Here is a 12,583-nt window from a genome sequence, read left to right as displayed (position 1 = left end):
TTAGGTAAATTATCTGAAAGGGATATTATATACAGTATAACCTCGTTAACACGAACTCGCTTAAGCCGAACACTCGGTTAGGACGAACAAAATTTCGGTCCCGGCATCGCTGTACGTTATCTTATAGGAAGTTTTATCGGTTAACACGAATTTCGGTTAGCACGAATTACGAACTAATTTTTAGTCCCTTGAGTCAATAAAGGTTTTCATTTAACACGAACTTTCAATCCCTTGTTGTTGTTGTTTTTATTTTTTCAGATCATTTTTCTTATTTCAGATTTTACTCCAGATCAGTTTTTGTCATACGGTATTTATACAGACGAAAATTGCCTTGTAAATAAGAGAAAAACCAGAAATAGGTATCTTTCCTCTCTTATGAGGTGTTGATTCTGTCCTCCGTCAAGCGTTGAACATGGAGGTGCTTGGCAGACGAGCTGCTAGCGACAGCTCGAGACAAAACATCTTCTCTACCCTGTAACTCCAAACTGGTGACAGCAGTCATAAATACCCTTCCGTTACTAGCGGTACCCAACCTGCTAGCGGAGTTATCAGTTTTATAACTTGACATGTATTTTCTGCGGGGATTTTTTTTTAATCTTCGAAGATAGGATAGTAAGCTTACTGTAGTTTCACTTTTCAGAGGACGGTATCGAGACCGAAACTAGTCTCGATCTCGATCTTAACTCGATTTTGAGACCGAGCTGTGCTTTTCGAAATCGAGACGAGACCGAAACTCTCAGTCTCGTCTCGATACAATTCTATGGATGGTATCAAGACGGAGAATAGTCTTGGTCTCGTCTCGAATTTGGAACCGAGACTACTCAGTCTCTTCTCGATACAATCTCTAGTGTTTTCTATGACATACGTAATATACTGTAGTGGTATGTATAGTCTGTATACTGTAGTGCGTATGTATGGAGAAAATGTATTCGAATAATAAAATTTGGGTCCCCGGTTAACACGAATTTTTTTAACACGAACTCCTGATTTTTCAGTCCCTTGGAATTCGTGTTAACGAGGGTTTACTGTATTTACAAAGAACTTTCTGGTATAGTGCTGAATTGCTGATGATACGTTTTGCGTCAAAATTCAAATGTTCATGTGCCATTTCAATTTTAGATGAATCGAGAGAGTATATCATAAATAAAAATTATTTCCGTAAGCCTACATCTACAACCTCATCAAAAACTATACTTTTTATTATCCATACTATTCAACCAGATTCGCGTATATCAATAATGAATGGCGAGGGTCATAATATTTTTGTTCCCAATTTGTTTAGCCAATCGAATTGCAGTCGTTGGAAATTATAATTTAATATCTACATTCAGAGGAAATTTACATTCAGGAGTTTTTGAACGAACAATTTTGTGAAAACGAAAGAAAACACTTGGTAAATGGTTTTCATCACATTCAAGAAATAGCTAATGGGTCATCATGTGCCCTATGCTTTTGTTTTGTTTTTGTATATACAATTAGGACAATTGATAATTACAAAAAAAAACATTTTTATTTGTTCATTGAAAAGTATTTACATTCAATACCAAATATGCACATTTCTATTTCATTTCTATATTCTTCCATTTGGTCAGAATTTTTATTGAAAATGTACAAAGGAAGAATAATAATTGTGAAATATTTTTTCCTTGTGACTGCTAAAGAACAAAGCAGAAAACTAATTTTTTTTGAAAATAAATATAGTAATTGTGAGGAAGTGCGACATCGTTTCCAATATAATTCTTTTGGTTGCACAGTAGGAATAATTATTAAGAGACAAAAGGCTGAAGAAAATTTAACTGCATTGTAGAACTTTTTTAGAAACAACAAGTAAAATAGATTTTTTTAAAATTACGGATTATTAAGGATGTAAAACAAATTAGGCATAGCCTCTCTAGCTACTGTTTGCAGACCCAGTCGTTCAGATGCAACACACGCGGGAGTTTAAAAGCATAAATTTCCTTACTGGAGGAAGATGGAGATGAGTTTGTGAGATCATCCTACATTACCTGATAAGTACGACTCAAACCCAAAGGTATGATTTCTATCATTTCTGTGACTATTTCTATGTATTTTTATTATTTTCAATAATTATGGTCAATGTACATTTTAAATAAAATATCACATAAAAAAGAATGTACGCTATTATTCAATACAAAAATAACTATTAATAATTATTTACAATACAATAATCTATATGGTATTTTAATGAAATAGTGGAATGAAGAAAGTAGGAGCAAATGGGAGAACCACAAAATAAGAAAACAATATAAGTATGCAAAAGTAAGGAAAGCGAGCATACTCTATACTTCGGCATACTTACTATAAAAAATTGATAATAGGTCGACAGTAAAAATACAGTGAAATATTTTGCGATCAATATGCCACAACTTCACCGCAATATGATTACAAGTAATAGTATACATAGACTCTACTTAATTTGAAATACGCGAGAATTTAAATATATAGACCTAATCAATATACAAATTGAAACTATCACCACATGTGTACCTACGGTTTAAAAAATGAAGAATGGTACTTCAGATAAATACCATAGGATACCTCCAAAGATATAAGTCTCAAATTGATAGTGTATGGCGGAAACAATTAGTCATAATGTTATATGGTGTAATATGTGGTGCATGTGTGTGTGTGTGTGTGTGCGTGTGTATTAAGTTTTATATTATGTAGTAATATTTTTTAAGAACTGGAAACACTGTTTCTACGAAATTTAGATTTCATTTGTTATTGAAGATGGAAAGTGTTGAAGAGAGACGGTGCATAAGGCACGAGGCACGAACATTTCTTCCATAATTTTGAAGTTAAGTTTGTTATTTAAGTGCAATGAACACAGTGCAGTTATTATATGTACTTTGTGGTTTATTTTAAGTGTTAGTTAAAAACCAGCGATTAGTAAGGTACAATAAAAACCAAAAATAAGTATTGGAAGTTTCCATTGTTAGAAGACAGTCCATTACCAGTCAAGTAAATCGCGAACATTTAAGAACATAAACATTTTTTTTGGTCCTCCAGTGCCGAATGGAGGAAGTGTTGTGCCAAAAAAACAGAATAAGTGAATCATTCAAACATTCATATTGACTATATGTGAGTAAAGACAGTGAGTGTTAAGAATCAGAAGCAAAATTGACCTAGTGGACTTATCACGTAAGCGCCGACGCATTCAGCTGTGCATTGCAATCTGAAGAGAAACAAAGGGACATATAGCAGTCACGTAGCTAAGTATATGTTTTTGTTTCTTTTACTTGTGTAAAGATCTGTTGAGTCTGTTGTTATAAGGACTCCAGGTAGAAATATCACAAGCAATGGATTCAAATACAAATTCTCTTATAAAGGCAAGAGGCCTAGCTAAAGCTTCCCTTACAAGAATGAAAACATTTGTTGAACAATTTGGTGCAGATGGTGATGTAATGCAAATTAAAGTTAGGTGTGCACGTTTACCCAATATATTCAAAGAATATGATGAAGTGCAAAAACAGCTTGAATTAAAAGACGAAAACGATGAGTACACACAGGATAGAGAGTTGTTTGAAGCTACTTACTACGATACTCTTGCAAAAATGACGTCAATTGTTGAAACAGCTGAGAAGGCTAGTAGTAGCAATAGAAGTTCGTCAGGTGATTCAACCGCGAATACAGGGTGTCTAAAATTAACAGTCATAAAGCTAACAACATTTAAAGGTCAAGTTATAGATTTCAGACATTTTCATGATACTTTCAGTAGTTTGGTTGTAAACAATCAAAGTTTAGATGATATTCAAAGATTTCATTACTTGTTGTCCTCATTATCAGGTGAAGCAAGCAAATTAATTGAGAATATACCAGTGACAGGTGAAAATTTCAAACTTGCTTGGGAAATGATATGCAAAAGGTATAATAATCCAAAGCTAATAGCAACTACTCATGTAAAGGCATTGTTTTCATTACCGACTGTCAGTAACGATTCAGTGGCGGACTTAAGGACATTATTAAATCAAGCTATAAGTAACGTAAATGCACTTAAGGCGTTACTATTAGATACTTCTTTGGAGGATATATTGTTATCGCACCTAGTTTTGGAAAAGCTAGATGAACAAACACGTAAAGACTTTGAAAATCAAACAAATAGGGAACAGTTTGCTAGTTTAGAAGAACTTCATGTCTTTTTAGAAAATAAATGCCAGGCCTTAGAATTGGTAAAGTCTACACAATCAAAGTCGCATCTCAGTAAATCTAATGTTGTCAAGGAAGTAAAAAATGCTAGACAATCTTATGTGAGTACTAATGTTTTGTGTTCGTTTTGTCAACAAAGTCATGCGTTACACAAATGTAATGAGTTTCAGAAATTAAGTGTATCCAAAAGATTAAGTTTTGCGAAACTGAACAAACTTTGTTTTAATTGTTTCAAAGTTGTCAACCATGTAGCGAAAGATTGTTCGCTAAGTGCATGCAAAATATGTAATCTCAAGCATCACACGTTATTGCATAGTGATTTTAAGAAATCACAGCCTAATCATGCTGCAAGTGTTGAAAATGATTCTGTTACGGAACCTGTAGGTGAAAAGTCAATGTCTCGAGGACAGGAAGTTATTAATACTAGTACTTATTGCTCTGTGAAGCCTAAAAGTAATGTGCGTGTTTTACTTTCAACTGCAGTTGTTCAAGTTAAAGATTGCAATGGTAAATTACATATGGTTAGGGCTTTGCTTGATAGTTGTTCCCAATCTCATTTTGCAACAGAATCTCTCATTCAAAGGTTAAAATTAAAGAAATTTCCTATCAATGTTCCTGTACAAGGTATTAATAATGTAAGTTGCAACGTTAAATACGGAAGTAAGTTACAAGTATTCTCTGCTGTAAGTGATTTTAGTGTAGATGTTGAGTGTTTTGTATTGCCCAAAATAGCGGGAAATTTACCTGATGCTGATATTGACATTAAAGAATGGAACTTTCCACTGAATTTACAGTTAGCGGATCCTAATTCCAATAAGTCTGGTAAGGTTGATTTGTTGTTAGGTGCTGGAATTTTCTTTAGTCTACTCAAAGCAGGACAACAGGTGCGTCCAGGAGCATTTCCAGTTCTCCAAAATACAGAGTTAGGATGGATAGTTTCAGGACAATATCAGATGCCAAAGCACAACAACTTCACGACAGAACATCGAACATTCTTTTTGCACAACAACGATGATTTAAGCCATCAGCTGCAGAAGTTTTGGAAAATAGAAGATATTCAAGAAACTCCTCTACCCAAAGAAGAAAGGGAGTGCGAAGAACATTTTATCGCAAACACTAGAAGACATTCAACAGGACGCTTTATAGTGAGACTGCCATTCAAACAAGAAGTGATCCAGTTAGGTAATTCTTATAAGGCAGCTGTTCAGCGTTTACAACAACTAGAAAAAAGGTTAAATAGATGCCCCAAGTTACGCACAGATTATGTGGCATTCCTTAAAGAGTATGAAGCTTTGGAACATATGAAGGAAGTGGAAGGCAGCTCTAATATTACTCAAGGATATTACTTGCCTCATCATCCAGTTATTAAGGAAGCTAGTACTACTACGAAGACTAGAGTAGTATTTGATGCATCCGCATGCTCAACTAGTGGCATTTCACTGAACGATGTTCTCAAAGTTGGTCCAACTATGCAAGACGATTTGCAGTCAATTATATTAAGATTTCGCACCTACTCTATAGCTTTTACTGCAGATATAGAGAAGATGTATCGACAGATTTTCATTGATGAGCATGACTGTAAATTCCAGAAGATCTTGTGGAGAAGATCAGAAGAAGAACCCATTAAGGTATATGAATTAAAGACTGTCACATACGGAACAGCCTCAGCGCCTTTCCTTGCTACTCGCTGTCTCCAGCAATTAAGTGCAGAAGAAGCTTGTGAATATCCGAAGGCAGCACAAATTCTCAAGAATGACTTCTATATTGACGATTGTATTTCAGAGGTTGAAAGTTTGGAGGAAGCTTTAAAGATAAAGGACGAATTAATACAAATGCTACAAAAGGGTGTTTTTTTTTCTTTTTTGCTAAGAAAGTAGTGTTCCAACAGTACTGAGTTATTGGAATCCATCTCTGAAGAATTGGGAGAAACACAACTTCCATTACGCTTAGATGATAAGGGTCAAGTCAAAACATTAGGATTACTTTGCCATCCAGCAACTGATCAACTTCAAGTGATGAATGTATTCACTCTAAATCAAAGGTCGAATATTAATTTAACAAAACGCAAGATGTTGGGTATTATTGCTTCAATCTTTGATCCGTTGGGAATTGTTAGTCCAATAACAATCGTATGTAAGATAATTCTTCAAGATCTGTGGCAAGCAGGATTGGAGTGGGATGAAACACTTCCTAAAGAACTACAGCAAAGATGCAAGACAGTACTTGAATTCATTCCTTCATTATCAGATATCAGTGTAGACAGAATGGTTCTTCAGTCAGGTATCTTGATAGACATTCAAGTTCACGCTTTCTCAGACGCTTCAGAAAAGGCTTATGGGACATGTGTGTATTTAAGATCCGTCAACAAGGATGGTCAAGTTACTTCGAAGCTATTATGGGCTAAGTCCAAAGTGACGCCCATAAAGAAGATTTCCCTACCTCGCTTACAGTTATGTGCAGCAGTGTTGTCATCAAAACTTGTCAAGAAGGTAACTAAGGCATTAAAACAACGAATATCCCAGGTATATATGTGGACAAATTCTATGGTGGTCTTAGCATGGTTAAGAGCAAGTCCAAATAGATCGAAAACATTTGTTGGCAATCGAGTTGCTGAGGTACAAGAAGTGGGAGGCGAATGGAGATACGTCGCTTTAAGTGAAAATCCTGCAGATATTATAATAAGTCCTGACAAGTTAATACATAATACATAATAATTTGTGATGGAACGGTCCTCAATGGTTACAGTGTTCTTCACTTAATTGGCCTAAGACGGAGCCTGCCCCACTCAGAGAGATTCCTGAACAGAAGAAATTAAAATCAAGTTACTTAGTGACAACTCAAGATAATAGTATAATCGAAAGATTCTCTACTTTGAACAAACTTCAGAGAGTCTTGGCTTATTGCATGCGGTTTTCCAAGAATGCTAAAGTTGAAGCATCAAGGAGAAATGTAGACGCTCTTACTTTGGAAGAAATTGAAGATGTTTTAATCAGACTAATACGAGAAGTTCAAAACTCAGTTTATGCTAAGAAAATGTCTGATCTTAAAGAAAGTGGAAGAGTTAGCAATAAGAGCAAACTCTTGTCTCTCAATCCTTTCATATGTGATCAACAATTACTAAGAGTTGGTGGAAGATTAAAAATGTCTGAACTTGAATTTGATGCTAAACATCAAATTATTCTACCACCAGATCATCACCTAACAAGACTAATTATAGAACTTGAACACAGGCGATTGCTACATTCTGGATGTCAGTTAATGCTGTGTCACTAAGGCAAAGGTATTGGATACCTAATGGTAAAAATGCCATCAAGAAAGTTATTAGAAGGTGTATTACATGTCAAAGATTAAAGGCGTCTGGACCAGAACAATTAATGGGACAACTACCAAAACATAGAGTAGAACTAAAAAGATCCTTCACAAATTCTGGAATTGACTTTGCCGGTCCTATTTATATCAAAACTGGTACCCGAAAGTCAAAAACAAAGGTGAAGTGCTACATTGCAGTGTTTGTGTGTTTAGCAACAAAGGCTATCCATCTCGAAGTTGTGAGTGATCTTACTAGTCAGGCATTTTTAGCTGCTTTGAAAAGATTCATATCTCGTCGAGGTAAATGCAAGCATATCTATAGCGACAATGAAACTACGTTCATTGGTGCCAACAAGGAACTTCAAGAAAGTTGTTGCATACATCCGACCATCAAGAAAGGATTAAGAATTTTGCAACTACTGAAGGAATCCAATGGCATTTTATTCCGCCATATTCGCCCAACTTCGGTGGTCTTTGGGAGGCTGCAGTTAAGTCCTTTAAATACCACTTAAGAAGAGTCATGGGAATGTCATATCTCACGTTTGAAGAATTAACAACATTAATCACACAAATAGAAGCTTGCTTAAATTCGAGACCTCTTATAGCATTATCCAATGATCCTAATGATCCAGTAACATTAACTCCTGGTCATTTTCTTATTGGCCAACCATTGACAGCACTACCAGAACGTGACTTACATCAGGAGAGGATTAGTTCAATTCACAGATGGCAAAGGATCCAACAACAACTTCAACAGTTTTGGAGATGGTATATGAAATATTTGTCACAATTACAAGGAAGAAATAAGTGGAAGAGAAGCTGTGCCAACATACAGCCAGGTCAATTGGTGGTTCTCAAAGAAGATAAGCTACCTCCTCTATCATGGAAATTGGGAGTCATCACTGAAGTGCATTCTGGACCTGACGGTTTGGTTCGAGTGGCTACTGTTAAAACTTCCAATGGTTTATATAAACGCTCAATAAGAGGACTTTGTGTTTTACCAAATAATGAGGAATCGTAATGTCATTCATGTTAAAGTATATTTATTTCCTATTTTAATCTAGTTTATTTGTTGTTATGTAAAGTTTCTTTTCTATTCTTTTTTTTTAAAAAAAGGTCACTAGCCCTTTTTTGGCGGGCGGCATGTTAAGTCTTATATTATGTAGTAATATTTTTTAAGAACTGGAAACACTGTTTCTACGAAATTTAGATTTCATTTGTTATTGAAGATGGAAAGTGTTGAAGAGGGACGGTGCATAGGCACGAGGCACGAACATTTCTTCCATAATTTTGAAGTTTGTTATTTAAGTGCAATGAACACAGTGCAGTTATTATATGTACTTTGTGGTTTATTTTAAGTGTTAGTTAAAAACCAGCGATTAGTAAGGTACAATAAAAACCAAAAACAAGTATTGGAAGTTTCCATTGTTAGAAGACAGTCCATTACCAGTCAAGTAAATCGCGAACATTTAAGAACATAAACAGTGTGTTATGTGGTTAAAAGCTATTTTCTTTAATTACCTTTGAGTTTTCATTAGATTACATAACATTATGACAAATTTTTAGATGCATAACGCTCCAAGGTTTTTTTTTTTTACCAATAGGAGTCTATATTAAGAGTGAACTTAATAATAGACATAGATTAGATTATTTTTTGTAATGCAATTTAAAGTTGATAGAAAAAATATTTTACACAATTCTTTACCACAAATTAGAATAGGGAAATAGGCATTTCTTGTTGAATGGACCTAATGTATATAACAACGCCCTCATAGATAGTTTTATAATGATATGAAATGGGTATGTTATAATTTGTATAAAGTATTAGCAGTTGTCAATATTCCAATGTATGTATAACGATATTTATAATAGTAAAACATATGATATGTTATCATTTATGTAAAACAGAATTATACAACAACTAAAATATAATCCAAAGCTATTATAAGAGGTGCATCCTTCATGCATCATACTCCTGCTTTACAATTGCCTCACTGAAACCAATATTCAAGATGAGGGTTAGACCGTACCGAATTTCATTATACAAACTAAGCAATGGTACTATTTTTTCTTGCTTTTTAATACTTTTTTTTGTAATTTCCTCATATCATTGTTAGGTCGTTTCTTGAAATATTTCAATTTCTGAGCTACCTTGGCTGGAGTGGAAGCAAGGACTTTATCCTAGATGTATTATACTTTATTTCCCTGATCCACAGTCCACAGGCTTGTTTATATGCCACTTTGAATGGGTGCATAAATGTCATATCTAATGGCTGTAATTTGTGGGTGGTATGAGGGGGTAAACTCAGAAGATGTATATTGTATTCTCGAGCAAATTGAATTACTGCCAGTTCCTTGTGGCTGCTATGACCATCCACAATAAGTAGGGTAGGTCTTTCTTTGGTGGGATAAACACGCCTGCAGAATTCCTCCATCCATTGCAGAAAAATGCTGCCTGTGATCCAGCCGTTCGGAGAAACTGCAAATAGGCTGCCTTCTGGTGCACCAATAGCCAAAGGATTATTCAGTCATTGCCTTGGAAAAATCAAAAAAGATGACAAAAATTGATCTCCTGCTGCGTTCATGCACAGTAGGATGGTAATAGTACGCCCCTTTTCTTCAGACGTCAATTTCCTTGTCTGTCGTTTACCTTTCGCCGACATAATTTACATGCATCTTGTTGCACAGAAGTAGTAGAAAATGGATCGATCTGGGCCATATGATAACAACTCACGAGCCCCTGGGAAATTGAGCACCTTACACCGTGAACTCACGGTCTTTTACGACCTCCATTTTAGGGGTGAATTTATTCCCTTTTATGAGCACTTTTTAGGGGGTGTATTCGTTCTCTTTTATGACCACTTTTTAAGGGGTGAACTCGTTCCCTTTTATGAGCATATTTTCCAACCCCTACGAACTTCAGACTACGTAACATAACAGAAGATCAGATAACATATAAGAATATGAAACATAGAAGGGGTATACTTGTTCTCTTTTATGAGCATATTTTAGGGGTGAACTCGTTCCCTTTTATGAGCACTTTTTCAACCCCTATTTTAATTACGAACACATAGAAGAGCAGATAACACATAGCACTATTTTAACATAGCAGATAACATATAAGATTACGAACACATAGCAGAACATAAGACTACGTAACATAGCAAGGGTGTACTCGTTCCCGTTTATGAGCACACTTTTTCAACCCTTATTTTAACATAGCAGATAACACATAAGATTACGAACACATAGAAGAGCAGATAACACATAAGAGTACATAACATAACAAGGGTGTATTCATTCCCTTTTATGAGCATATTTTTCAACCCTTATTTTAACATAGCAGAAATTACACTGAGACTATGAACATACAGCAGAACATAGCACAGCTAATACAAGAGTATGGCTTATTTTCCAACCCCTATTTTAGCATAGCAGAAATTACACTGAGACTACGAACACATAGAAGAGACTACGTAACATAGCAAGGGTGGACTCGTTCTCTTTTATGAGCACATTATGAACACACAGCAGATACATAAGACTCGTTCCACCCCTATTTGAACATAGCACAGCTAATAAAAGAGTATGGCACATTTTTCAACCCTTATTTTAACATAACGAAACACAGCGAAGATTAAACATAGTCTATTTTAAGGGGTGTACTCGTTCCCTTTTATGATCACTTTTTCAACCCCTATTTTAACATAGCAGATAATTTGAACGACAAAAGTGTCTCCAGCTAATGTACATATCAATTTCGAATGTTGATGTGGAGAGGACTCTTTCTTCTTACAATGCTATACCGACAAAAGGACATATTTAACATCAGAAAACATCGAAACATGCTTACGTGCTATTTGCATAAGTAAACTGTGAACACTAAAGTTCTTTTTTTCTATCAATATTCTCTCTGTGTTTTTTTTTTCTTTAAAGGATACTTTTATTCAATTGAAGAGAGTGTCTCGGTGCTCATGGCATGTATAATAGTTTTAAGGACGGTTCAATATTAATTCAGCAATCACAGAACAATTTATTTAAAATGTATTTATTATTTTTTTTATTTTTACAATTTTCCTTTGTTTCTTTATATTTGTGTATTTAGGTAGCTTATATCGAAAGCATAGTATTGAAGATACTAACAAAAAGTTATATTCCCTAAATAATACTCCCTGAGAAGAGCACTCTCTTTTTTTACCTCGAAAAGGTAATGTAATATCTATACTAAGGGGGTTATATTCATTTTATATTAAGAGATGTTAATGGTCTAATCCGCTAAAGATAAAAGTTAGCAGCTTCTTCTTGATTATTCACATCTCCTTAGTTCGGGTGTGGAATCCCAATACTATCATTAACAGTGAAATGCCATATCACTTAATAGTAGGGTCATAAGTATTCAGCCAGTGTGATTAATAGATGAGAATGCTATGATTTTACGTAGTGATTGATGTTTGTTTTAAACCTCCGATTGAGCCTACGACTAATGATAAGATTAAGGTTAGGTAGATTAGATTTGTGGGTTTTAAGCTATAAAAAAGTAAGCCAAGAGGTGCTAATTTTTGTCATGTTATTAAAATAATGCAGTCTATTCAGCGTATGGCTTCTATTACTTCAGGCATTCAGAAGTTGAGGGGCGCTGCTCCTATTTTAAAAAGTAAGGAGATGGTGATTAAATAATATGTAGCTTGCAGTCCTATATAGAGTAAAATAATTGCTATTAGAAGCAGGGATCTTGCAATGACTTGTACTAAAAAGAATTTAAAGCAGATCCGGTGTGACGTTGATTGTTGGTCTTTGAAATCAGGGGGGTGAATGATAGGAGGCTAATTTCAAGACCAATTCAAGTACCAAATCATGATGAGGAAGTTAGGGAAATAAGAGTTCTTAACACAAGTGTTGTAGAGAATAAAAGAGTTTTAGGATTAGTGAGCATTAGAAAAAGAAGATTAATCTTCATATGCGGAGCATGAGTCCACTATCTTATCTTAGCGTATCTTTCTATACTTTAGTGTACGGTGCACGTTGATTGTTGATATCGGAGGTGAAAGTTTAATTCTTTTGAGTGTAATAAGAGTATATTGAAATACTTGATTTATCCTGTCACGAT

At 34.9% G+C, this 12,583-nt stretch overlaps 3 protein-coding genes across 3 annotated transcripts; all 3 read left to right on the top strand.

The window, feature by feature from the left end:
* The first annotated feature begins 3,320 nt into the window (after positions 1 to 3,320).
* Positions 3,321 to 6,044, top strand: LOC145689638 (uncharacterized). Its single transcript, XM_081763826.1, has one exon. The coding sequence runs from the start codon at positions 3,321 to 3,323 to the stop codon at positions 6,042 to 6,044; it is 2,724 nt and encodes a 907-aa protein (XP_081619952.1).
* Positions 6,045 to 6,236: 192 nt separating this feature from the next.
* On the top strand, positions 6,237 to 6,878 carry LOC145689637 (uncharacterized). Its single transcript, XM_081763825.1, has one exon. It carries the CDS (start codon positions 6,237 to 6,239, stop codon positions 6,876 to 6,878), a length of 642 nt encoding a protein of 213 aa, XP_081619951.1.
* Positions 6,879 to 7,996: 1,118 nt separating this feature from the next.
* On the top strand, positions 7,997 to 8,497 carry LOC145689635 (uncharacterized). Its single transcript, XM_081763824.1, has one exon. The coding sequence runs from the start codon at positions 7,997 to 7,999 to the stop codon at positions 8,495 to 8,497; it is 501 nt and encodes a 166-aa protein (XP_081619950.1).
* Positions 8,498 to 12,583: the final 4,086 nt, after the last annotated feature.

Source organism: Thermobia domestica, chromosome 7 (assembly GCF_964235325.1).
Source record: "Thermobia domestica chromosome 7, izTheDome1.hap1.1, whole genome shotgun sequence".
Taxonomy (NCBI): domain Eukaryota; kingdom Metazoa; phylum Arthropoda; class Insecta; order Zygentoma; family Lepismatidae; genus Thermobia; species Thermobia domestica.
Note: the sequence above shows the minus strand (reverse complement) of the source record. Positions and strands in the feature narration are given on the sequence as shown.